We start from the raw sequence: 25,786 nt of genomic DNA on the forward strand, positions 1-25,786 counted from the left end.
ACCATAATATTTTGACGAATAAGTTGGATTAATTGTTTCCAAACACGTTTGCTTCCTAAAATTAGGGTTTTAAAAAGGAAGTTATTTGTTTTATGCTCTTTTGAGTGGGGTGCTAGTTGCACCTCCACCATACACATATCTAACAGCAAACACGTGATAGGACTCGTAAGAAATAGGAAGACTTATCTCAAGTGAAGATACAGCATTTTCAAAATGAACAATACAAAACATTTTTACAGGTATTGTACATTGCTGCAGTCATGCTTCTAATAAGAGTAAATATTAAACTCAAAAGTCAAAGTCTAATGTCAAATAAAATAGTCGTTTATTAGAGGTGTCTCCAACAAATACATTTTGTATGCATGTCATTGCATTTGCGAGATATAAAAGAGTCTTTGAAGACTAGCTTTTTCAAAGAATAAAATTAGAGCAAAAAAAAAGCCAAGAAATAGCCTAAAATTAATTTCAAGGACAAAGCCTTGATGCTTACCCCAATAACATAACTGTGACTGTTTTTGTTTTGTTTTGCTTAATTACTTTTGTTTAGAGCACGATGGCTTTAGATGCATCAAACAATAGGCCATTTTCAATATATTAAAATCTAACATGGCTCAGAGGCTAGGGGGAATAAAACAAAAGAAATCAGTCATTCATCCCTCAATCTCAATGTGCTTTCTTTATTTTTATTCAACCCTTACATCAACATCAACCCTTACATCAACATCAACCCTTACATCAACATCAACCCTTACATCATTAATTGGATAATATCCTTTCTTAAAGATAGGAAACAAAGGGTCAAACTTGCACATGATTGTCTCTCAGATTGGGGATCGGTCCGAGCAGGAGTACCGCAGGGAACAAAATTGGGACCGTGGCTATTCTTGGTTATGATAAACGATTTAAAAGTAACATCAGCCAGTGATTGTATAAAATATGTAGATGACACGACAGTGTATGAAATCATAAGCAAGGGTGGTCCTAGCAATCCTCAGTCTATGATAAACGAAGTAGCTACCTGGTCAACACTCAACTCGTTTCAACTCCATCCGAAAAAATGTAATGAGCTAAGAGTTTCCTTTGTGCGCTCCTCTCCTTCCAACGATCTCATAGAAATTAATGGCTCTAAGGTTAGTGCCGTTAGTGTCCTGAAATTACTGGGTGTGTATTTTCAAGGCAACCTCAAGTGGAACACTCACGTTACTGAGACGATTAAAAAGGCCGCTAAGCGCCTTTACCTTTTAACTCAGTTAAAGCGAGCTAAGGTACCATCACCAGAATTAGTAAATTTTTATGTTGCTTGTATTCAATCTGTCTTACTTTATGGATGTCAGGTCTACCATTATAGTCTCCCCAATTATTTCAGCTTAAGTTTAGAGCGTGTCCAAAAGAGAGCCTTGAAAATTATATACGGTTATGATAATCATTATAAAGAAGTGCTTCGGATGGCAGAGCTGAAAACCCTAAGGGATCGGAGAGAAGACCTTTGCTTAAAATTCTTTAACAACATCGTCTCCAATCCCTTGGATTGTTTGTACCACTTACTGCATTTCGATAACCGAGATCAACTTATGGAGTTACGACAACGCAGACCATTTAGAGTTTCCTTTAAAACAAATCGGTTCAGAGACACTTTCATTCCAGCAAGCGCAAGACATTTTAACTAACATTTACTACAATTGTAAATTAGTTCCCTTTCAGGTTTGATTTTATTGTATAGTTCTATTACATAATTTGTACACCTTTGCAATTCAGCTTCCAGCTGCTATTAAGGTATTCTTTTTAATAAACGTCTATCCAACGTCTATCTATTCCCCCAAGTCTCATTATAACATAACCAAAGTAAAGCGCGCGCTCCGATTGGTCAATTTAGCGTCCCCCATTTGCCCATGGGTGTACGCTGCTGACGTGAGCAAATGCAAAGACTATTTTTCCGCGCGCGCTTGTTTTTTTCTGGTCACGTAAGATTTGTTAAATAAAAGGGAACTCTTTAGCTACAATGTATCAATTTTATGTTATAAAACAAATGGTAAACACCACAGCGTACACTATTGAGTTATGGATGCACTTGGGAGGTTTGCTAAGCACTCAAGAAGCTAGAGTCGCTCGAGGCTATCACCTCGAGCAACTCTTACGCTTCTTTCGTGCTTAGCAACCTCCCGCGCGCATCCATAACTCAATAGTGCACGCTATGGTATTTACCATTTGTTAAAAAGAGCTTTTTAAATAACAAAAAACCTGTTCCCAGTCTCCTTAATTGTCACCAAATAAAGAGTACTAGATTTAAGTTGCACATCTTGGCTGTCATTTAATGAAGAGTTGTGAAAATTGACAATCCAAATTCATTTACTGCTATAATTGCATTAAAAGAGGAACACAAAAAAGTATCTCTGACAATAGTTTCACTTTAAATGTGCCACTATCTTGAAAAAAAAAGTTACATACAATACTTACAGTTCATGAAATTATATATCCAATTTTTTCAATTAATATATGCCTCATCCAAAAAGTCATGCACAAAGTCAAAGAGCCTTCTTGGTAGCATTAGGAATTCCACTTTTTGGCCTGCCTGATTTGGGCCTGGTAGAAGGGCTGTTAAAACAGTTCGGAGAAATTAATTCAGACAATAAAATAACTATTGATAAATTATGATTAATCAATCATTCACGATTATCAATCAATTCATTCTCTCTTAAGAGATAATTTTAACTGACTGTCAACAGTAATCCTATAGAATGTATTGACTTTGCTTTACATCTTTCTGTGATTGCTCTAGTCAAGTCATAACACACTCTCTTAACCTTTTTAAACCCCAACATCAGTATGCATAATCTCTATACTGTTCTTCATACATTTTCCTAATGCACTGAAAAGGAGAATTTGTTTAACAATCAAGAGCTTCTTTAGTTGATGATCATTTCCTTAATCTTGTGACCTAAATGTGTGATTCAAACACTCTTAGGTTAAAGGGTTAACCAATACTAATGATCCAAAATTAAACCAAAGACAACTTGGTCACTAGCATTCTCCTGCTCTTTGGGCTGTTTGTTTGTTTGTTTGTTTCTCCACCGAGTTCTCATTCACTCTTTTTGATACTTTCTTTCTTTATCACTGGCTCACAATCACTTTGTTTAGTACTTAAGAATCTTTTACCTGATTAGAGTGATAAATAACTAATTTCTCTCAACAGTATCACCCCTGAATCAAACATTAAGCCTAGGTAAGGTTATGAGAATTAAAGAAATGATCAGATCTAGAAGCTCTTGATTGTTAAGCAAATTCTTCTTGTAAGCACCATAGGGAACGCATAGAGAATAGTATCAAGAACTTGTAAATTGGTGTAAGGATGTCAAGGATCAACATTCAGTAGACACACGCTCAATTCATAACCATAAAGTCAACCTAATACCTGCTCAATTCCTGATCAGTTTCTTCCATGATAGCTGATTTCTCAGGTAAAGTTGCTGTTAAAAACAATAAATAGTAGGTTTGAAGTTATAGTTCATTGGCAGAGTGACCAAAAAGGTTACAGCTTGAGCATTGTGATATCAAAAGAGTTTATGGATACCAACATTCTATTTACTACCAAAAGACCATTTCCAAATCAGCTTTAACCTCATTATCAAAGCAATTAGCCTTGCTGATCTTCCTTTCACTTAGAAATAAGAACTCATTCATATAGAAATTGAACTCCTTGAAACCTTTAATTCCCAGAAGTGATTAACATGTAACTTCTCCCTACAATATCGGTACATTATCCAGCAAACAGGTGATGAGAATACTCAGACTTAGCAGGTAGGAATTGTTACTTTGACTTAACAAGAAATACTCATAACTAATTTACAAGAAAATGTGTAGCAGCTAGACGGGAGAATTTAATTTAACAATCAGATACTGGGAGTTAAAGGTTAAAATTGAAAATTTACACCCACCATCCTTTTCATAGAAAGCAGGGGTTTCATGTTTACAGCAGGAGAGCAACTGGTTTTCACTGGTGGGAAAAACTTTTTGAACTGAACTTCTTTATAAGATAAACTTTCCTCCAGGTGGTGAAACCAGGTGGGCAAAACCATCGTTGCAAGCGGTCAATTTGCCTGTTGCCTGATTCTTAATGAAACCCCTGAGAAAGGCTGATGGCATTGAAAAAATAACATGCAGTGCCACTAACCAATATTGTTATTGACTCCAGGATGTTTTGCAAGGCCAATGAGAAATCCATAGAAAGTAACTCTTTCAACAGATGATAACAGTTCTTTAATAACCTCTACAGGTGGACAGCTGAAAGAGAGAATTTAAAAATACAGTAAATTCCAAAATAGTGCATCTTCCTTCACAAGAGGAAAAAGTTATTAAATAACAGAGGAGCCTCAAGGCCCTGACTTGGATTTCAGGGAAAGTTAATCCAGTATAAAGAAATCAGTTTGCAATAGCTGTACAAGGTTTTAAGGTGGCTGAACACAGTTTTTGATACCTGTGTTTCATTCACCTTCTTCTCTAAAACCCTTGATGTCTTGGTTGCCAAAAATGGCAGCAAGCAAGTAAACAACACAAATTTTGGTTTTTTAATAGTGAAGCTGACATATGTGTCATTGCCATGGAAACATGAAGCAATATAAACAGGCCTTTAAAATCGGTTTTGTTTATTTGCAGAAAATCTAGTCATTTGACTTTCTTTATAATTTGCATGCAATGAGCTTGTAACAATACTCCCAAGTTATCACCGTTTTGCTAATAATTTAACAGAGAGATCTTTAATTATCCCTTGTTGAAGGTTCACTGGAATATCTAGAATTTCCTTAGTTAAAGTCAATTTTCTTTCAATGCTCCAGTTACTTATTTCCTAAAGTATTTTCATGCCAAATTTCGTGAAATTCTAATGAGTGGTTCTCAAGAAATAGGCGTATTTGCAATTTTCCATTAATCGCAATTTTTTTACTAACTAAGCATATGCTGCACTTAGCTGGGTTCTTTCGGTAACAATGAAAAAAGCTGAGAATTGCTGGGTTCTTTACACCGTTACCTTTTCTAGCATATTTTTGTAATAAAAGATTAAAGCCATCAATACATTGCGTCAACTATAGAGAAAAATATCACAGATAGTGCGGGTACACTCTATTGACGGCTTGTTTGTTTTTTGCAATCTTTGTGCACATGCTGAATTGCATCAGCAAAAGCACATGCGAAAACTGTGTTCAGCCACCTTATGTGACAAATGTCATACATCCTACCAGGATCAGAAATATCAAACACATTTGGTACAGATATAGTATGGACAAAGAAAGATGATAAAAGTTGGAAGCTTGCTCGTCAAACAAAAGGTTTGGAACATTCGTCACCCATGCCCAAGAAAGAAAAAAAGAATTTACTAGATAGGTTTTACTATGCCTGAAGGAGCCATTGCTGGAATGAATAATTTGAAGGATAGCCTCCAGGAAAGAATGAACCTCCACACCATCCCCTGAACTGACTTGAACCGCATCAGGTGCAGTGTGTGCTGGCTGCTGCTGCATCTTGTGCTGAATGGGCCTGGACAGTGTTGGCACTATCACTATCTGGCCTGGTCTATAAGTACCTGATATCAGGGCTTGATACGTGCTCTGAAGTTTCTCTATGAATTCTGTAAAATGACTCTTTATCAGAAAAGGATTTTATGCAAGTCAACATCACTTTTACCTCCAAGCCTCGCTTTAGAAGTATGGACTGGTAAAATTGAAAAGGAAGATTAATTTCCTCCCAAAAAAAACTAAGATTAAAAGAATATCAAGATAATAAAAGAAGGTGGAAAAGATTGGGCGAAAATGCCCGTAGACATATTACATCAACATGCATATGACTTAGTGTTGCTTATTGTGGAACCGAAGGGATAAGGAGGTTTAAGTGTATGATGACCTCCAATGAATCACATTAAATGTTGGAACTAAACATGTGCCAGGAATTCTTTAATTCACCATTAGGAAATCTTGAACCCCCCTACTCCCTACTCTCTCTCTCCATTTGTGTAAGGCCCATTGCAAGTCCAGTATAACAAAGGGTGAAAAGCAAGTTGATGTCTTCACTATAGGGGATTTGCCAGAAAAAAAAAAAAAGGGCAAACACAAATGCAAGCCCAAAAACTTTTAAAAGATGTATTACTCAAGTTTTTGGTGACTCTATAATGCCACCAGGACACCACCATGAAGACAAAGGTAAGCTGAGACAGGAAAATTAATACAAAAGACTGAAGCTGAACAATAAAATTAAGCAAATTAACCCAGTATGCAAATTCAGTTTTGATTTATGTTTGTGTGGAATAGCATCCCCTGAGACAATCAAATTAATTTGCTCTTAGTTTCTATTTGCAAACTTGTTAAAAGATATTCACCTCTTCAGACTAAAAAAGGAAAGATTTCTACCAGCTAACTTACCCTCATAAAAGAACTGTGTTTGGAAAGCATACAGAAAATCTGGAAATGACATCAGACAGTCCATAGCATCTTCCATTAAAATAATCCTGAAAAAAAGGCACAAAAAAGGAGTGTTTTAAAAAGACAACAAAGAAAAGCATACATACATACATATACCTTATTGAGATTTCTTTCAACAAGGCTTTTCAGTCACAATGTTATCTATTACAAAATACTGGTAATTAAGAAAACTCATTGACAGTAATTATATTAAATTCAAAATATGTTCAAATTTATTCAAAATACATTATTTTATAATTATTTCTTATGAAACATATAATTTAAAAGTGTTTGCTTAATTTCTTTAGTTTTCTTAACCCATTAATAGCCGCAGCTTTTGTGAAAAAACTGCGTTTTGAAGCTAGTCGAGCAGATTTCGGGTCACCGTTCTGGTTTTAAAAGCTCAAACTTACCACAAACCCATTCACAGCTTGTACACTCGATGGCCTTTCAATCCAAATGTGAAATGGCAACCTGAAAATCTCAGGCAGGTGCAGAAAGCAAAATTTTGAGATAGTTTTTGGGTTGAAAAGTAATGCCCCACTTACAACTTTTACTTTTCTCTCTTTCTCCTGCCCTTTTATTTCCCTTTCCTTGCCTGAATTTTCTCCTCACTTGCTGGAAATTTAGTAGGCTTCATTTTGGTGTAGAGACTTTTTAGGAAACTACTCATTATTTTCAAACCACATGCTCAGAAAGATAGGTGGGTAATGGAACAAGATTTTTGTGCAGATTTTCAGGTCAAAGTTACATGGTTTTTTGGCTATTTCTCCAGTCTCCTTCACTCGATTGCGCTCATTCTGGTATCGTTTGTAAGATATTTTCAACCTGTTCAAGTACATGCTCAAAGTCGTGCTCCAGGGTTAAAAGTGATGATGTCACAAGGTGTAGAAAGGGTGTGGTTCCACATGGGCGCTTACAGGTGCACTGGACATCAATAGGTTAATATACCAGTTGGTGGTCAACTAGCATGATGTGTGATCAGTGTATAACCCACCTTGCTGTCTTCTGAACCGGCTCAAATGGAAAATCAGGGCACAATAGGCACACTAGAGAATGGTATTCCTTTGCAGACAACAAATCTGTGGTCAATAAAAAATTAGCTTCCTTTACATGTTTGTCCATTTTCTTTTTGTTCACACTGCAGTACATGTAAACCAGCCACTGAATGTTCTCTTTCTCAATAATTTGCTTATTTATACTAGTCTTAGGAGTTTTCCACCAATGTTAGTCACACCTGGAACAACTTTAAATACAGCATTTCCTCGAAAAAGAGCCCTTCTCTCATTACAGGCGTTCACTCCTAAGGACATAACATCAAACCCTCCCTCCCTCCCCTCAAATATGTATCCCCCTCCTCCTTCACTTCTCTTAAATAATAAGGATGTACATACAAAGAAAATCTGTTTCTATTGAAACTTTATTTATAATTTTTCAAGCTTCAACTACAGTGGAATGAGTTCAGGTTAATAGTTTCTTAAAAAGCATTCCCCTTGATTAACTGCCCTCCATTCAATAACTGCCCCTCTTTTACCCAAATTTTTTAATAAAAGCGCAGGACCAGGTTGTTCAAAGGTGGGTTAAGATAACCCAGGGTTAGTGTGATAATTGATTTCAGACCTGAAAGCTTTAAAAGAAAATTCAGTTTAATTCCATTTGTCTACAATTTGATGATTGACTGCTCTAAAAAGAATTGGGAAAATTATCCCAAAACGGCTTTTGAACAGAGAATATAGAAACCTGGATTAAAATTTAACCCTGGGTTAGCACTAACAGGCCTTCAAACAGCTGGGTCCAGGTGATTACTTGAGGAAATGTGGCACTTGTAATATAGCCTAAATTATATTACAAACCAATTGATCATCTTCAAATTAAACTACTGCAAAACACAGACAAAGGAACAATATAAAAGCCAAAGGAAAACATTAACAAACAACACAACAATAATGTTACAAACTAAGTTAAATTTATTTCCATGCAAATTCTGATTTCTTTTTCTATCATACCTCCATTCCTTCCAATATGTCTAAAACATTTCCAAAACACTCTGATAAAAGAAGCAATATTGTGAGGTGTCTTCTTGATGTAATTGTACTCCCTGAATAGAGTGTGATTCCCTTGTACAACACTCCTGAAGCTTTAAAAGAGGACATGGTCATTGAGCAACAATGCAAGGAATCTAAATTTTTTAATTGTTTGGAAGAGTCTACAAATTACGATGTCAACAGTACTTTTCTTTTTTTCATGAAGTACAAAATTTTATGATTAACACTCATTTCTTTTCAGAGGCAATTGTTTGATTGTAAAAATATTTTATTCCTAACCTAAAAGGTAAACTTGTTGCCATTGCAACTTGTGTGTGTTATTTGTATGTCTGTGTGTGAATAAAAATTAATAATTTTGCAATCACCCTTGTTAAGCCTAAGTTGAGGTAATTTTGAAGAAAACAACAATAAAAAAATGTTTAATTAAAAAAAAACCAGGACAATCAAATGTCTAGAGCAATTTGATTTACAGGGACGAAGTTTTCTCTGCCTGAAATGTCTTTAAAAAGAACTCTGTACCTACTATGTTCCTAGGCAGAGAAGAATCATTATATTTTCCTCAGTAGAGGCCCTTCTCCTCTATTGAGAATGATATACTTAATGAAAAGCACATTATGATGCAACCTAAAATGATAACCAAATCCAAAGAAAAAAATTAGGCCGTGTTTAAGATGTTCCAGTTTCTCAATATTTACAAATAACTGAATACAGTACCACAGCTATTACTAAATTTATAACTTACAATAATGATGAAAATAATGATAATGACAAAAATGATTATGACAATTCCACAAATGGAATATAAATCATACAGTAGATAGATAAATTTCAATAACTGCTTACTAATCACTCAGAAATCGAGCCGGAATGACTCTTGGATTCTCTTCCTTATGTTCCAATAGCTGTGCAACTGCATCCTGCCATATACAATTATTATAAAAATCACAAAAAAAATAACATCAAAATATAATTAGAACATAGCTGGCAGAGTCGCGCAATCAAATTCATTATACGTAAGCGTGCTCACAATCCCGATAGTGCACGCTGATAGCGTCAGCAAATCTGACTTGGCCAGAAATTTTTTTTTCGTGCGAGCGGCCCTGGTTAGCACGGTGAAAAATAATATATTTCACAACAATAATGGATACAAACAGAAACTCGGCCTACTAGTTCGAAATCGAAGACAATGTTTTGACCATTTCCCTTGGGCTAGAGTTCTTAAATGAGGCAGAAAAAGAGAAAAACAAAGGAAAAGGAGACTCGGCATCAGCGCCGTTACGATGCGCTTCAACTGATATTATTGTCCGTTTTTCGCGTCGGATTTGATGCACAATTCCACCGGTTATCTTCTAAAACAATTGGTTCATGCGTTCAGCTGTGCACTATCAAGTTATGGAGCACATGGGAAGTTTGGAGAGCACTCAAGAAGGAAGAGTTGCCCTCGGCTATCGCCTCGGCCAACTCTTACGCTTCTTTTCTTTAACTCAATAGTGCATGCTAAAGCATGAACCAATTGTTAATTAAACGCTAGTCACTTGCAATAGTGTTAGCTAATTATTGCAGAAATTGAGAATTCATTTTAAAAATATTATGTTTAAACTCTCATAACCCTGACCTGTACAAAATATACAATAATGATATTGATGAAAACAATTTTAAAAATAAAATGAGTAATAATAATAATAATAATGATAATAATTTAAAATAATAATAAATCACTCATCTCTTGTACATCAATGATATGAAGATCTACGCAGCATCGGAAAGCAAACTGGACAGAGTCCTAAAGACAACCAAGGCAGCTATGGTAGACATAGGGCTGGAATTTAGAAGAAGTGCGCTGTTGCCCATGTAAAGAGAGGAGTTCTGGATAGCCATCCTAACAACACGCATGTCAGAGAGTCTCAGATCATAGAAAGCTTAAAGGAAGGAGAGAAGTACAAGTTCTTAGGAGTTCTTGAAAATTCCAAGCAGGAGGACATGCTGGTCCTATGGAGCATGTCAAAAGTTTTCCTTCAAAGACTCTCTGTAGTCTGGTCAAGCCCGTTGTCGGATTACCATAAAGTTGTAGCATCAAACCAGTAAGCACTAGCAGTACTAATGTACCCCATGCAGACCAAGGGAACAACAGATTTACTTTACCCGGCCAAAAAGCACAGAGGAAGAGGTCTCAATTCAATAGAGTCAACGTACAAGACTGTCAAGGTGAAGACAGCGAATTAAGCTGTACACAAGTGAAGATCCAACAATGCCCATGGTACAAGAGTTCGAGGAAAAGTGCAAGGGAACTGGAAGACGATCTCTGAAGAAAGGCGCCGAGAGATATGCTTCGGAAAGAGGACTTCGTCTGAAGTTACGCTACCCATACTCAACTACTAACACTGAAGAAGGAGAAAGAATCCCTGGAGAGAAAGTCAAGGCTACGAGGAGGATCAAGGAAGAAGAAAGTAGGACTGAGGAGGTATGCCAACAGAAATGGCAAGGAAAGTTGATTAAAGCAAGATGGGATAATGCAGATGTGATTGGCTGTTTCAGTTAGCTATGCCACTGGAAAACTGCACCCACACACACAGTGGCTGGAGTTTACGAACTATACCAACAGCTACTCCCCACTAAGATTTACCGACAGTAAAAGACAAAGACGAGCAACAACACAGATGTCAAGCTATGGAGAGCGTCCCCCATGTTTTGAGTGGAGGTGGTGCACTAGCGCAGAGCAAGTACAAGACCAGGCACGCCGCAGCCCTCAAAGTTCTATTATTTGATCTCCTCTGTGATATGGGCCTAATAGAAACTGCACCCTCTTGGTGCTCGCCTGAACCACCAAAGCCAGAGTACAAGAATGATCAAGCCAGTGCCTTCTGGGATGTGCCAGTGTATCCAGAGAAGACGGAAGTAAGAGCAAACCAGATGGATGCAAGAGTTGTGGATAAGCAGAAGAAGAAGGTGCTACTACAGTACTAGAGATGAGTTGCCCATGGATGGCAAACAGGAAATAGATTGAAAGAAGAGATAACCTTGAAGTATGCACCTCTAGATGGGAGATGCGTCAGCAGTACCCACACTATAAGATTGCACAGCACAACATCACCATCAACGTAAATTGAATAATTATATCAACAAAGTTGAAATGGTAAATTGGCCACCGTTATGATTATAAAAGCTGACGTTTCGAGCGTTAGCCCTTCGTCGGAGCGAATAGGGGAATTGTGGGTTGTGTGTACTTTTAAAGGCAGAAAAAGGAGCTACATGATTGGTGGGAACATGGCAACGAGAAAAACACGAATAAATTGGTGGAATGAAAAGCGTTCGTTGATACCTGTGGGATTTAGACTGCCGGTTTGAAAGATGAGCTTTTGTTCAAGAGTTTTCCAGCTTTCTGTGCTACCTAAGTGTAAGGAAAGACTGCAGATTGCCATGTGTTGCTTAGATGTCCTTGGGGGTGCATCGAGAGACACTAGATAGTATTACAAAACTTGTAGGCATCAGGGCAGATAAGATCTTACTGGATATGCAAAAGGCAGTCATCTCAACTACCCTTAACATTACAGAGAGTTTCAAAGTTGTCACTGCATAGGACCTATGAACTGGCCAAACTTTTACCCACACAATTCACATCTTTTAGGGTTTCTTATATCGTTTGAAAATTACTTTAATTTACTAATTATATTAGGCTACGGTAATGACAAGCTACGCGATTGCGCCTTGTTAATACCTCATTTAAGGAGGCATCCTTACGTTTTACTGCCCATAATAATAATAATAATAACATTAACAATAACAAAACAAAATAATGACAGCATCTATTAATGCAATCTCTCTTTATTTTTGTGCGGAAGTGGAAGGTTCATTATATGACATAGCAGTGCTAACAACAAAATAATCCCCGGAAAAGCCTTCTCTGCTCTATGCAACCTAAACCCGCATACCATATCATCCACTGTATACCTTAATACCCTGTATCTTACCTGAAGATACGTCAGCACATGGTACTTTGCTGAAAGAGAAACACAAATTATGCCTGAGACAAGAAAATATTTCCACATACGGTTGTCATGCAAACATGTGTCAGTTGAAGCGTTGTGTTGGTTTGTCAAATTACAAGGTTCTCTTACCTAAATACTGCTCAGCTGTTAAGGAAAATCTGTCACTTTCGTCGGACATTTCATAAAGGTGGTGACTTCTCCAAATTTAGAGAAATATCCAAGACTTGCAAATTTTAAGTTCAAATTGCTCCTTTCCCCGCCATGTTGGATAGTCTGCAGTAGTATTGAACAGCGGATGTTACCTTGGAGTCATGTCTGGGAGTGCGGGTATTAAAGAAATATTCAAGATGGCAGATGAGGATCTCAATTTCGAAGACGAATTTTACAAGAAACTGCTTCTAGAAGAGGCCAAAAAGCTAAAAAATGCATTACCTGATAGGCACGAATTTTTACCAACTCCACAGTTTGTTATGAAATTGCGGAACAGTAAAGAAGAGAAAGTATTTATCAATATTTGTACTTCAGATAAAATGCCTCCAGCTCAAGATATAACAGAGGAAACATTGGTTGAAGTTTTGCAATCTGAGGATCCTACGAAATATCGTGTACCTATGAGTCTTGGAGAGCCTCACGTCGAAGTTGATAATCGTGGCCAAGGTGAGGGTCGTATGTTTTGAATGCTCCTCTCTCTACAGAAGCTTTGTGTTACTGTTGTTTCGAATGCCGCTGTGCCACTTAAATAAAGCGATCCGCATACTTGACCTGGCTCATCCGATCCGGTTGATATAACCGGAAATACGGACAATTTTAACCCCTCCACTCCCTTGGATTACACTCAAAATGTAGTTTGCTTGTCTTGACTCAGGGAGTGTCAGTTATCCCCTGGTTAAAGGTTCACTTAGCTGGCAGAACAGGCTAGGGGAAATGTGTTTTTTCGCATTTCTCAGGCAAATAGAGACAAGCACATGGTTCGCACTCCTTCCCTCATGCGTGACTCTCACTTTGGGCTTACCTCCTTTCTACTGAAATGTGCAGAAAGGTAATGCCCATACTGCAGGCTAAGGCTCCCTTGTCAAAATTAGGTTGGTGCATTTAGGGAAATCATAGTGGATGCAATTAAAAAGTTGTTGCCTTTGTGCCTTGCCTATAATTTAGAAAAATATTTGGTAAACATGTTACTTTATTATCTTCCTTCACTAGTAGCATAACATTCACTACACTATTTCTTGTTAATTTTTTGATATTTTTAAAACTCTTCTGCTCATTTTAGGTTGCACAGCATATGATGTGGTTATAAATCCAATGTTTTACAACAAGATACAAAACAGTGAACTCTTCAAGAGCTTCTTCTTGACAATTGTTTTTGAGGGACTTGAAAGTAAATATAATATGGAATTAGAAAGAAAATGGACTGTACTGAAGAACAAAAAGTGCATGGGAGTTCTCCAGCCCCATTGCATAAGAAGCCAAAGTAAACCAGTAATAATGGAAATGGAAAGTGACACCAAAACAGCTACAAAGCCAGGTAGTAGTGGAGGGAACTTTTTTATTTAAACCTTTTTATCTCCCAGAAATGATCAAATTGTAAGTTCTCATTGTCACATCAGCACAGAGTGAAACAGGCAAGCAATGATAATTATAAAACATTTTACCCATAAGATACTGTAGTGTTGTACATGTACAAAGCCAAATTTTTTATATGGTGGTTAAAGCAGAGTCAGTGGCCAGGAGTAGTTAAAGGTTCAGTTTGATTTTCTTGGCCATTTCATGGAGCATATCATTTCTTCAATACCCATTTTTCTAAGGGGGAGGAACTGGGATTTAATGATCATTATGCTGAGCTCCCGATTTTGAGGTACAAGGCTACACCTTAACAGGTTCAATTGTGTCATGTTTGTCCGGAACACTCTTCACTGTCTTGCAGTGCATCTTAACCTAAGCCTGCAAGTTTTGACAGGTACCATTTAACTTAAAGGGAAACATATTAACAAAATGCTTATTAACTAACGCTGTGTTCAGCACCCTCTGCAGAATAGTTGTAGTTACTTTATTCTTCAGGAATTGAGACAAGCTATCTGGCACACAGGGCTGAGATGGAACCAATCCCTCAACCTTTTACTTCTCCTAGTTATATCAAGGAAAGGGTCTGGGGTAAATGGAGTCAGTAACCCAGCAGCGAAGGAAAAGGGATCTGATCTGATACGGGAACAAGAAGCAACCATCATTTTTAAAAAGAGGAAATGTCAAGAAATAGGAAAATATTTTTGAGTTTTAGAATTTTTTTTTTTTTGGAGTTTAGAGGATAATAGCGAGGCATTTGAAAATCTGACCAAGAGTCATAAATATCTATGATAATTATTTCACGATAATAGTAATGATAATGAAGATAATACGTATAATGCATGATCCTCGCAGTAAAGAGCGCTATTTATGCAATAGCGAAAATCAGACCTGAAAAAAAAAAAAAATCAGGCCTGTACGGGATTTGAACCACTGACCTTTGCAATACTAGTGCAGCGCTCTACCAATTGAGCTAACAAGCCAACTAGGGGCAGGCCGTTAAGTTGATTCATAACAAACCCATGACGATAAATCAGATACGATGAATATATGAAGTTCATATATTTTGAACTGCGGTTGTAGATACGTATGATGCACGTTCCTCGCAGTAAAGAGCGCTATTTATGCAATAGTGAAAATCAGACCTGAAAATAATCAGGCCTGTATGGGATTCGAACCACTGACCTCTGTGATACTAGTGCAGCGCTCTACCAATTGAGCTAACAAGCCAACTAGAAGCAGGCTGTTAAGTTGATTCGTAATAAACCCGTGATGATAAATCAGATACGATGAATACATGAAGTTCATATATTTTGAACTGTGGTTATAGATACGTATGATGCACGATCCTCGCAGTAAAGAGCGCTATTTATGCAATAGCGAAAATCAGACCTGAAAAAAATCAGGCCTGATTTTCGCTACTGCATAAGTAGCGCTCTTTACTGCGAGGATCGTGCATCATGCGTATCTATAACCGCAGTTCAAAATATATGAACTTCATAGATTCATCGTATATGAAGATAATATTTAGATACTGTAGTGACAGGATAATAATAATTTGGTGCTCTTCATCATCCCTCATCATATTGTACCTCAATTTCAAGTAAATGTACTTAGTATAGTTTTGACCAACAAAACTAATTTATTTTATGGTTTACAATTTCACTGTACATTCATGTGTTTGCCATATATCTAGTGTGGTTACTTTAATGTTATGGAAGTAACCACTCTAGATTTAAAGCATATACAAACTATCTGTACAGTGGGTGAATTGTCAAAATTAAACATCATCCATAAGACACATGATAAATGCTCTACTGCAGAGCACTCGTACTCACTTCATGTCTGTGTTTCCTCATTAGCAGAACCTAAAATGATAGAGGTGGTACCGGACTCCAATTCAAGGGCCTTAACTCCCAAGTATAACATAATAAGAGAGCCACCAGATGGAAAACCAGAGTTTTTGGTTATCGAGATTAATCTCCCAGGGATTGTGAGTCAGTACACGTAACATTTTTTTCCAGTGTAGATGTGACAATCAGTTTTGATGTGATGCTCTTTTTTGGGGTGTTGAAAGTTTCTTGATCTCTTTTTAACTCAATAACTACTAATAATATCTGATTGTTAATTCTCTCATCTTGTTGCTACACTTTTCCTTGTAAATTAGTCAAAAGAATTTGTTGTTAGATTAAGATACCAACTTCTACCTGATAAGTTTGAGTATTCCCATTACCAGTTTACTAGAATTCAGTGTTTCTTAGTTGTTAGCCTTGAAGGCTTCAAAATGAAAATTTGACAGACTTTCATTAATACTTCCTTCAAAAGAAATAGCTCACTTCTGTTGATACAGGGAAGTATTGGTCAGCATTACAACCTGCTCCTATGACTGGGCACCTCAAGAGATCTTATACCAGCAAGACCATCTGCTTAACTGAGCTTGATGTGTCCAAGGACACCACATTTTAGGGACCTTAAGAAACCACGACGGCAACGCCAAGGAAGACTTCGATTAAAAAATGAATTTCTACTCTTAGTCAGAATTTCTAAAATGGCTGCACGAGCTTACTGTCTCACACAGCTCAACTTCAGCATGACGTATAAAGTAGCCTTTGAGTTCCAAATGGAAATTAGAATAATTTGCATTTGTGGTTTTAGTTCGCAGACGACGCAAATTTTGGCGATGTCATGTTGTTTTTTTGCATAGGATGGCTAAGAAATGTACAAAGTTTCAAAATGCACGTGCTGAGCTATTGTACTGCCAATTAAATCTCTTGTTTTTCCACGTCCTCGTTGCCGTCGCCGTCGTGGTTTCTTAAGGTCCCTTTTTTCTCTGATGGAGAGAAATCTCTGTCCTCTCTCAATAAAAGATAGAAACAACATATTGTTGTAAACAATATCTTTTTACTAAATGTAAGAGAATTTCAAGGTATAACCATACATTATCGCTGTCAATACTGGCTTGTCACCCATGGAGCTTACATAGAGATGTGGGTAGAAATAATAATTATGTGCATTCACATTGTTTTGTTTTATTTAAAGCTTTTATGATGTTCTTTTTTAATTCAGAAGTCAACCAAGGACACTACACTTGATGTTGGTGAGGACAGATTAGTCCTGAGAGTTACTCCTGAGAAGTATCAGCTAGAGCTTGACTTACCTTTTGATGTAGATAATGAGGCCTGTGGTGCGCAGTACAACAGGAAAACAAAGGCAGGAAACCTCAGATCATATTTGGCTTATTATCATTAAAATTGTTTCTTTCATACCTGTTTACTTTTTTCCCTCTTCATTGATTAGAAATGACCTTGCATGATTAGGCTGTATTAGACCTTTTTAACTCCACAATCTAAAAAATCAGTTTTCTGAATCTCTTTCATTGTGTTTATCACAACTGTAGAACTGAGAAGTACTTTGTGTAATGTCAAATCATATCGACTGGTTGATATTTCTCTTTCTTATTATACCCATATGTTTTGATGGTTTAAGGTAAAGATTTGCCCAAGGCAGAGTCTGAGCACATTATGTCTCACTTCAATGTGGCACTGGCCATTTTTTTAATTGTATTGACACTGTGTTTTATTTTTCCCTCCTAGGTTCTTACTCTCACTTTACCTGTCATCAACTGCAGCTCATAGTAGAGTACATCCATCTATTGTCACTAATAACCTGGTTATTAAAAATTGAAATCTTTTTCTATACCATCTTGTGTACAATTTCCTTATCTCGTTTGTTTTATTTTACTTACAATATTATTTAAATTTGTTATCCATGATATATTATATGCAATATATATATATATATTTATATATATTTATATATATATATATATATATATATATATATTTATGAAAAACTAGATCATTGGATAATGCAATTCAAGACTTTTTATTGGCTTAGCCATTATGGTATATCAGCCAATATACCATAATCTACAAATATGGCAAGCGTACGGGTCAGCTTAAAATTAAAAGGGAGCTAAAAATTTAATAATTTAATTTAACGTTTTTAATAAAACAATTATTCCACTCACGCTTGTTGGATATGAGATGATTATAGCCAACTCAGCGCTACGCGCCTCGTTGGCTATCTATCATCTCATATCCAACGCGCGCTCGTGGAATAATTGTTAAATATATTGCATATAACATATTAAAAATTTTTTATATTTTTGATGTCATAAGTTGTCCATCCTCACAATTTTTAAACTTTCTACGTTCATGTTTGCTGTGAGGTTTGGACTGCAAATGTTTATTGATCCTCCTGGTGCAGTACACCTTTGTTGGCCAGAGAGTTCCACTAACGTTACTTGTGAGGTTCCTCCTAGCAAAGTGCACCTTTGTTGGCCTGAGAGTTCCACTAACGCTACTTGTGAAGTAGCGATACACTTTAACAAAACCCCACACACCCTGGACAATTTTTCGTTCCAATGCATTGATCAGGTATAGGCCCCTAGTGGCTCTGTAGAGATCGATAGGCTTTTAATCACAAAAGAGGCTTATTGAAGTGCTCTGTTGTTCTCTTTGGCACCCCATGGTTTGAATAAAAGAAAGGAATTTTATTCGAAAAATAGAATTTGCTATAATTAATTTTCCATCTTATATTAGGTGTTACTAATTGATCGTTCAAAGGCCCTTTTCTTGGATTTTGTCGGCCCTTTAGGTGTGGATTGGACTCAGAGGCCCTGCCAAGGGATCTTATTATGATTAGTATCATTTAAAGGCCCCTCCTGGGATTTTGTTGCTAATTTTCCCTTTCAGGCTCCAAAGGCCTTGTTTTGGGATTTTCTTACGGTTTACAGTTGTAGTTAAAAGTGGGCCTTCCCTTTTTTAATGCTCCCCGCATTGCTTCTTTGCAATTGGTTACGCCACTCATATTAACATATTTAGTATTCTTATCTCTTAGTTTTTAGGGTTTGTTTCTTGTATTTTGTCCATTGCTTTCTTTGTAATTAGGTTTTCTGTTATCTTTTTATTAGCACCAGTTCATTAGTTGTTATCTGCAATTACGTAATCATTAGCACTTCGATCCTATTTAATGCTCTTTTTTTTATTTCAAAAGTTGTAAATAACTGAAGGTCTCTGACCGAAACGTTTTTTATTGACATTTTTTATATTTTTTACATCAGAAGTTGTCCACCCTCGCAATTTTTAAACTTTATATATATATAGTTATTAGTTAACCAAAATAGCGGAATGAGATCATCATCTACAAAAAAAGTGCTCAATAGCAGGGCTAGAGCTATAAATAATTATACTTCAAGATTTAGGTTACTTGAACTTTTACTGCAACTCTGAGTTTCATGCCTCTTGGGAAGCAATCGTCAGGCAACTGCCAGAAATAACGGTTACAATCCACCGAAATTTAGCTTATATATACAGCTTATCTTACAGTAATATATGCCCCATGGATGGAAGCTGTAACATGGAAAGCATAATTTACCAGGCAGAGGTCACCACAGAAACTGCAAAGGAAATATACATTGGTGTCTGTGACACCGCTTTTAAAATGCGTTACAGGAACCACTTGTGTTCATTCCGAAACGAACGTTACAAGCATGCTACTGAACTTAGCAAATATATATGGAGTCTTAAAGATAAGGACATTAAGTTTAATATTAAGTGGTGCAAAGTGAAACAAGCTAGTTCGTATTCCAATGTAGCTAAAAGATGCAATTTGTGTTTGTGGGAAAAATATTTTATCATTTGTAAACCGCAAATGGCAAGTTTAAACAAAAGAAATGAGCTGACATCAGATTGCAGACATGTCAGGAAATTCCTGTTAAAGAACGTAATGTTACGATAGCGTGTGCAGTATGTTGCGCGCACATGTACACATTGTTCTGTCTTTTAAATTTCAGTGGATTGTAACCGTTATTTCTGGCAGTTGCCTGACGATTGCTTTGCAAGAGGCATGAAACTCAGAGTTGCAGTAAAAGTTCAAGTAACCTAAATCTTGAAGTATAATTATAGCTATTAGTTATATATATATATATATATATATATATATATATATATATATATATATAACTGCAGACAGTGCACACTGTTTCGACCTATGTGGGTCTCATCAGTGCAGTGCAGACACTGGGCCAAGCTCTGGAATAAACCATTGCCTGGGCGCTACACTTGTGGGACCAAGTGCAGGCATGTTGCCATGCGAGAGTGCTCAAATCACAACTAAGGTGATGAGCTTCGCCCATATATATATATATATACACACAATTATTTAGGAAAATAAAAATTAAAACTTGGTACTACAGATCTGTTTCAAAAGGATTAAAAGTCCTCTTGAGAGAGGACTTTTAATCCTTTCAAAACAGATCTGTAGTACCAAGTTTTAATTTTTATTTTCCTAAATAATTGTTTACAAAGCTCCATATGATTGTAGAGCACTCTCCGATTCAAGGATAAGGTTTCTTACAGTTATGTCGTATGATTGTGGTTATTTTGAACATACGAGGCTTAGAAAAGCTAGGTCACTTAAGGGAACCATAAGGTTATAATCTGCTTAGGAATGCAAAAATAGAAATCCATCTGGCCCACTCCAGATAGCTTACTCCAGATTGCTCACCTTGATCAAGCTCAAGAAAAACTCACAGAGTTGGTAATTTTTGGACAGTGTTGGTGATAACAAAGAAAACATAAACAACTCTGTTTTTATTGTGCCACAAACATAGTTGGCCCTCTTTCCTGACTCCCAAAATAACCAAGTCATGCTTGATTCAGAAAAAAGCAAATCTTTTTGGCAATAATTATTATAAATTCCTTATTGACCAAGCTTGTTAGTTCAAGATGGCTGGATATTAGCCTTGTTATGTTAATGTGCTTTAATGGACCTTGACTTCTATAAAAATGCAAAGAGAGAACTCTGCAAATGTCCAACCATCGTGACCTCATGCTTGGTCATATTTGGACCTATTTAATAATTATGAATAACAACCTTGAAAAATCAGGCCAAGTTTTTCAAGATGCACAACTTGTGAGGTAGCTCCTTTGAAAGTATTTGAGGGAATGATCTTGAGTCATACAGGAGGCTAGATGGTTTGCTTTAGGTCCAGTAAATTCTGGGTGATCAGGTCATTTGTTTGTGCATACTTGCTTTATCACATAGTAAGCCCAAATGTAAGGTTGAATATGGAGGGGTGTAAAATCATTACCAGTTAATTCCATCCTGGTTTTATTACTCTTTCAAAGCTCTTTTCATACCTCTGAGCAACGAAAATAGATCAAATTAGAAGTTACTATTTTTTTTTTTTTTTTAACTGAAAATATATACAAGTGAAAAGGCAGTTTGCACAATTTCCAAAGTTATCAAAAGTCCATTATTTGAAACATAACACCAGCAGTACTTATAAAATGCCTGCTGTTTGTACCATTTGATCCTAATATTTCAAGGTGCTGAGTGACAGTGTGCACTTCTGCTATGCAATACAACTCCCTAACCCTTTACCAGTAGCCCCAAAATCCGTTATTAGTAATTCCCTCTGGTTACAGTAAAATTCCTTGCAAAAAGGTTGAGAGAATTTGGCTTTATATCAAGAAAGCAGCCCTTGGGCATCTGTTCTTTCTTGTTCTTTCTTGTTACCTATTTGATGACAAATGTCTTGATATGGAGAGGGGGACGGGGGGAGAGGTAAGGTGCCTTTAACATATGGGCGATAAAAAAAGAGTTCAAACACCTTTTTAAAGCTGAATATACTTTCTGTATTTTCAAGATATGTCCCTGTTGGATTGTCCAATTACAAATACTCCACAGACCTTTGCTAGACCACATTCTCTTGTGTTAATTTATACACTGCTATCAGACTATTCAAACACAGAGGTACACTAATGTTTTGTGAGCTTCTGAACAACCCTCTCTATTTCATGGATGTTGGGGAGTGTAGTATGAAAAATTTAACAATGTAGCTAGAAGTTGTAAAATACCAGGACTGTTGGAAAAACAAACAATGTAACTAGAAGTTGTGAAATACCAGGACTGTTTCGAAAAGGGGGAGGGTACGATGCACTTATGTCATTAAACAAATATTTAGATTTTTGATGGTATTTCCCATAGCAGATTAAGCAGCCTCCACCACTGTTGTTATCAAAGAGGGCATGGGTCTGCTCTTTAATGCAGATCATTACTATTTGAGCCAAAAGGTAAATAGTCAGGTGATCCCCATTCAGAAACAACCAAGAAAGCAGCCCTTGGGCATCTGTTCTTTCTTGTTCTTTCTTGTTACCTATTTGATGACAAACGTCTTGATATGGAGAGGGGGACGGGGGGAGAGGTAAGGTGCCTTTAACATATGGGCGATAAAAAAGAGTTCAAACACCTTTTTAAAGCTGAATATACTTTCTGTATTTTCAAGATATGTCCCTGTTGGACTGTCCAATTACAAATACTCCAGACCTTTGCTGGAAAAGGAAAAAAGGAAAAGGTGCAGCACTCTACCCAGCAATTGTTGTGCTGATTAGTCTGAATTTTTAAGAGTAGATCCAGAGGATCTACCAAGAAAGGGTCCAATCATTAACGCCACATCTCAGCATTTCTTCATATTAAAAAACACTTTTTTGCTTAAGTGACTCTTGTGGAGGTTACAGAAGCAAAATGAAGACCCCCGGAACTTAAAGGGGGGTTCACAACCAATTGGGTGGCCTATTAAAATCTGTCCACAATTTTGCCAAGTCTGGTCAGTATGTATGATTTACCTTTAACAAAACATCATTCGGAGAACTACCGCAAATGGCTTACCAGGCACACTTGTTTGCTAATCCTGACACAGTAGCCCATTAGCGCAGTAAGCCTTGCCTCATTCAAACTTTTCTGTCATGAGCTCGGCAGTACACGAACCCCTTTTCATGTGTCTGCACTTGTCCTATAAACGAACTGACAAGGAGTGTCGGCTTCCTAAGCAACTTCAGTTGGGGAGCCCCTTTGCTCGTCAGTTTGAAGGACCTCTTCGTACGTCGGAGGGAGATCAGAAAACGACAGGGTACAATAAGGAGGTGGTGACGGTGGTAATGGTTCACCATAGTCATGAATCGTGTTTTCAGTTCGCTCACTAGAATATTCAGGGGGTGGTATAGCCAGCCCTTCTTCGCAAGAGTGACAGTCTTCTAAACTAAACGCCCTATTTTCTATAGCTGTTGAGCGTAACTCTGTAGTTCCAGATCTAGAGCGCGTATGATGAGAAGACCGTCGCCTCCCGCGACTACTTCGCCTTCTTGATCGCCGACGTTGACGATTGGCCCTCTGTCTACCGTACTTGCTTTCTCGAACAAAACAACAACAGAGTATTAAAAGGAAAACTGATCCGGTTAATATGGCAGCGGATAGGAATCCCGCCTTTGTTAACATGATATTTGAGGTGTTTTCGCAATTTCCGCCAATGCAGTCTTCTCCATCAAAGCAGTCCCTCGAATTTCTACACGGCAAACGACGAGTAGGTCCTAAAGTTGAAGGTGAGGTTGAAGTTGTTGTGGAACATGTTGTGGAACATCTTCCGTCTCGGCAACACATTGATTTGTCCCGGCGTCTATCAGTACAATCGCCGTCGACAGAACAGGGTTTGACAGTAGCGTGAGAGTTTGGAGTCGGCATACAATGAGAATTTTGGCAAATCTCTCCTGCACCACATTGTTTGTCTGTTATACACCAACAATCTTTTTCCGCACGACAGTCACTCACACAGCAAATCTGACCTTTCATACAGTCGGAGTGTTTTGAACATTTCGAGCAAGAAATTTCCTCAAAAAAACTAACAGAAAGAACCAAAATCAAATTAAGCCCGTAATATTTCTTCATTGCCATTGAAAGTAAAGGAAGAATCTTCTGTAAATCACCACAATGGATAGAATAAAAAATTTCAGGCACGCGAGGGTTCGAATTTCATCTAATTTACCAGAAATAGATCTTTGGCTTTCATCCACAGTGGAGATTGGATGACTCTATCAGTGCACGCACACAAAAATGGACCGAAGGCAGGCGTTTGTTATGAATATCACCAGATTTGCTGTAATGTAACGTAAGCCTTGTTTTTACGATAAACAATGCCTATTCTTACGTTATTGTTTAGAAGTTTTCTGAAATAAACGTCACGTCTCGCAAATGGCACGCGATTGCGATAACCAGTTTAATTTCTAGGGGAGTCTGAGCGTTTAAATGAGAGTAAATTTTGAGTAAAAAAAAAAGATAGTTCATCTACAACAGTGAGAACGATTAAACTAACGACATTTCCTAAATTTCCAAGTCCTATAGACTCTGACCTCGGTCATGGACTTTGCACCACCCATGTCTTTATGTTTCATCGTTGCGTGACCGTACAGTTTGCTAACAGCGTGGCAGTTTGCTAACAGCAGTCATGGTTAATAAGTCTACCTTTATAATTTATTGTAATTAACCACTTCAAGGTGAGCGAGCGATTACGTCTAGTAGCCTGAGGGCCTGAAATCACGCTCAATGCAACAAAAATATATACTACTTAAAGTTTAATTTCGTCTCTCTGTATACAAATCTATAAAGAGAAACTCAACCTTGCATCGGGCTGGTCAAGCTGAAAAATTCTATACACCTTGAGGAAGGCAGTCTAGTCATTCTTGGAGCAGACTATATTGCATAACATCCATCGATGAAACAGTGGTTTATTCCAGACACTTAAGTTTGTATGGTCTAAGAAAACAAATTTAAACTTAAAATGTCTATAAATATATATATACATCTCTCCTTGGCGCTCAGGCTGAAACCAATACAATGCTTCATTTTACAGGCCAGTTGTTCACTGTTTTTGTCAAGTTTGTCTCGTTGTCTCTCAAATTTCACAGTGAAATATATCGTGGAGGAACATTTGATCGCTGAGTATATGAAACTCTTTCTATCTCAATTAAGGCTGCACCATTACAAGCTGCCGTGGGGGTGTCAATTTCCGCTCGATTAGATGTTCCATTTATCCTTGTACCCTCTCCATTGACTGCCCTTCGATTGCTTCGAGGCACTAGCACATGCTGTTTGACCTTCCTTTCGCGCAAGAAATAGAGAATTGAAATAACTGTTGCTACTACTCCAAAGACGATTATAGTTATGATAAGTCCTCTATTTCCCTTTCGTTTTCCCGTAGATTCGAGATTGTCGACGAGTACACATTTGCCTTCTTGACAAGCTTCACTTTCTTCGCAATTACCATCCGAAACACAGTTGTTGTTGTTCTTGTTGTTGTAACTATTCGATACGAAAGGAGGTGTGTACGGTTTTTCAGTGGAGATGATGTCAGTAAGAGAGTAAAACGTAACCTTGGAGGGCTGTGTTTGTCGGCCACAAAGCAAATCTTTGCATTCCTCGCCACGTGAGCAATCTGCGTCTCTGGCACATAAGCGTGGGCACTGAACATCCCAAAAGCAATATCCCGAGCAACATATGCCATTCACGCACTCGGAATCATCGCGACAGGCTCCACAGACACCACAAATGTAACGAAAGATCACCACTAGACCAAGCATGAGCGACCAAGTGTTCATTTTTAACTCGCTGATATTTGCGATCGAAAACTAATCTAGAACTGATAAACAGGGATTGATTTCCTCGATCCCCGGAATTCCCAGAAAACTGACAGCCAGATTCTCGGAAACACAGGAAGTGAATATTAAACCGCAGTTCAACGTCGTCGGAAACAAATCTTGAGCTTGAAAGTTCGTTACCGGCTTGACTTGCTTGTTGTCTGATAGTTTCTCCAAAGAATTCCTTTTAAATATATTTTCAAGCAGAAAGGCGTTTA

At 37.3% G+C, this 25,786-nt stretch overlaps 3 protein-coding genes across 12 annotated transcripts in view; 1 reads left to right on the plus strand and 2 right to left on the minus strand.

The window, feature by feature from the left end:
• Nucleotides 1–13,044, minus strand: part of LOC111338623 (centriolar satellite-associated tubulin polyglutamylase complex regulator 1) — a 16,333-nt gene extending 3,289 nt beyond the window's left edge. The window contains exons 1-11 of one of the 3 annotated variants that reach the window (XR_015992158.1): nt 12,907–13,040; nt 12,604–12,789; nt 12,457–12,485; nt 9,332–9,405; nt 8,450–8,580; nt 7,441–7,525; nt 6,405–6,490; nt 5,386–5,617; nt 4,169–4,278; nt 3,410–3,464; nt 2,455–2,592 (exon numbers count right to left, since the gene is read on the minus strand). Coding sequence is in view for 2 of the 3 variants with exons in the window: in XM_088734851.1 (XP_088590977.1) it covers nt 2,523–2,592; nt 3,410–3,464; nt 4,169–4,278; nt 5,386–5,617; nt 6,405–6,490; nt 7,441–7,525; nt 8,450–8,580; nt 9,332–9,405; nt 12,457–12,485; nt 12,604–12,652 (921 nt within the window). In the remaining variant the exon portion in view is untranslated. Of the gene's footprint in view, nt 1–723; nt 2,593–3,409; nt 3,465–4,168; nt 4,279–5,385; nt 5,618–6,404; nt 6,491–7,440; nt 7,526–8,449; nt 8,581–9,331; nt 9,406–12,456; nt 12,486–12,603; nt 12,790–12,906 lie in introns of those variants that run through there. The other 2 variants (XM_088734851.1, XM_088734850.1) reach the window with 2 other exon arrangements.
• On the plus strand, nt 12,796–17,735 carry LOC111338625 (PIH1 domain-containing protein 1). 7 transcript variants are annotated; one of them, XR_015992159.1, is made up of 5 exons: nt 12,796–13,131; nt 13,745–14,002; nt 15,897–16,031; nt 17,101–17,244; nt 17,628–17,735. XR_015992159.1 is itself a non-coding variant. In XM_088734853.1 (5 exons), exons 1-5 carry the CDS (start codon nt 12,822–12,824, stop codon nt 17,667–17,669), a joined length of 885 nt encoding a protein of 294 aa, XP_088590979.1. In that variant the 5' UTR covers nt 12,796–12,821; the 3' UTR covers nt 17,670–17,735. The 7 variants fall into 7 exon arrangements, 5 of the variants coding, with proteins under 5 accessions (XP_088590979.1, XP_088590981.1, XP_088590980.1 ...); XR_015992160.1 differs by having other exon boundaries at nt 13,745–13,999; XM_088734853.1 differs by having other exon boundaries at nt 15,897–16,027.
• A 3,978-nt stretch (nt 17,736–21,713) lies between these two features.
• LOC111338624 (uncharacterized) lies at nt 21,714–25,786 on the minus strand. Of its 2 annotated transcripts, XM_022945135.2 has the most exons (2): nt 23,921–25,778; nt 21,714–23,776 (listed from the first exon to the last, which is right to left on the minus strand). In XM_022945135.2, exon 2 carries the CDS (start codon nt 23,725–23,727, stop codon nt 22,927–22,929), a length of 801 nt encoding a protein of 266 aa, XP_022800870.2. In that variant the 5' UTR covers nt 23,728–23,776; nt 23,921–25,778; the 3' UTR covers nt 21,714–22,926. The 2 variants fall into 2 exon arrangements, with proteins under 2 accessions (XP_022800870.2, XP_088590978.1); XM_088734852.1 differs by having other exon boundaries at nt 21,714–25,786.

Source organism: Stylophora pistillata, chromosome 10 (genome assembly GCF_964205215.1).
Source record: "Stylophora pistillata chromosome 10, jaStyPist1.2, whole genome shotgun sequence".
Classification (NCBI taxonomy): domain Eukaryota; kingdom Metazoa; phylum Cnidaria; class Anthozoa; order Scleractinia; family Pocilloporidae; genus Stylophora; species Stylophora pistillata.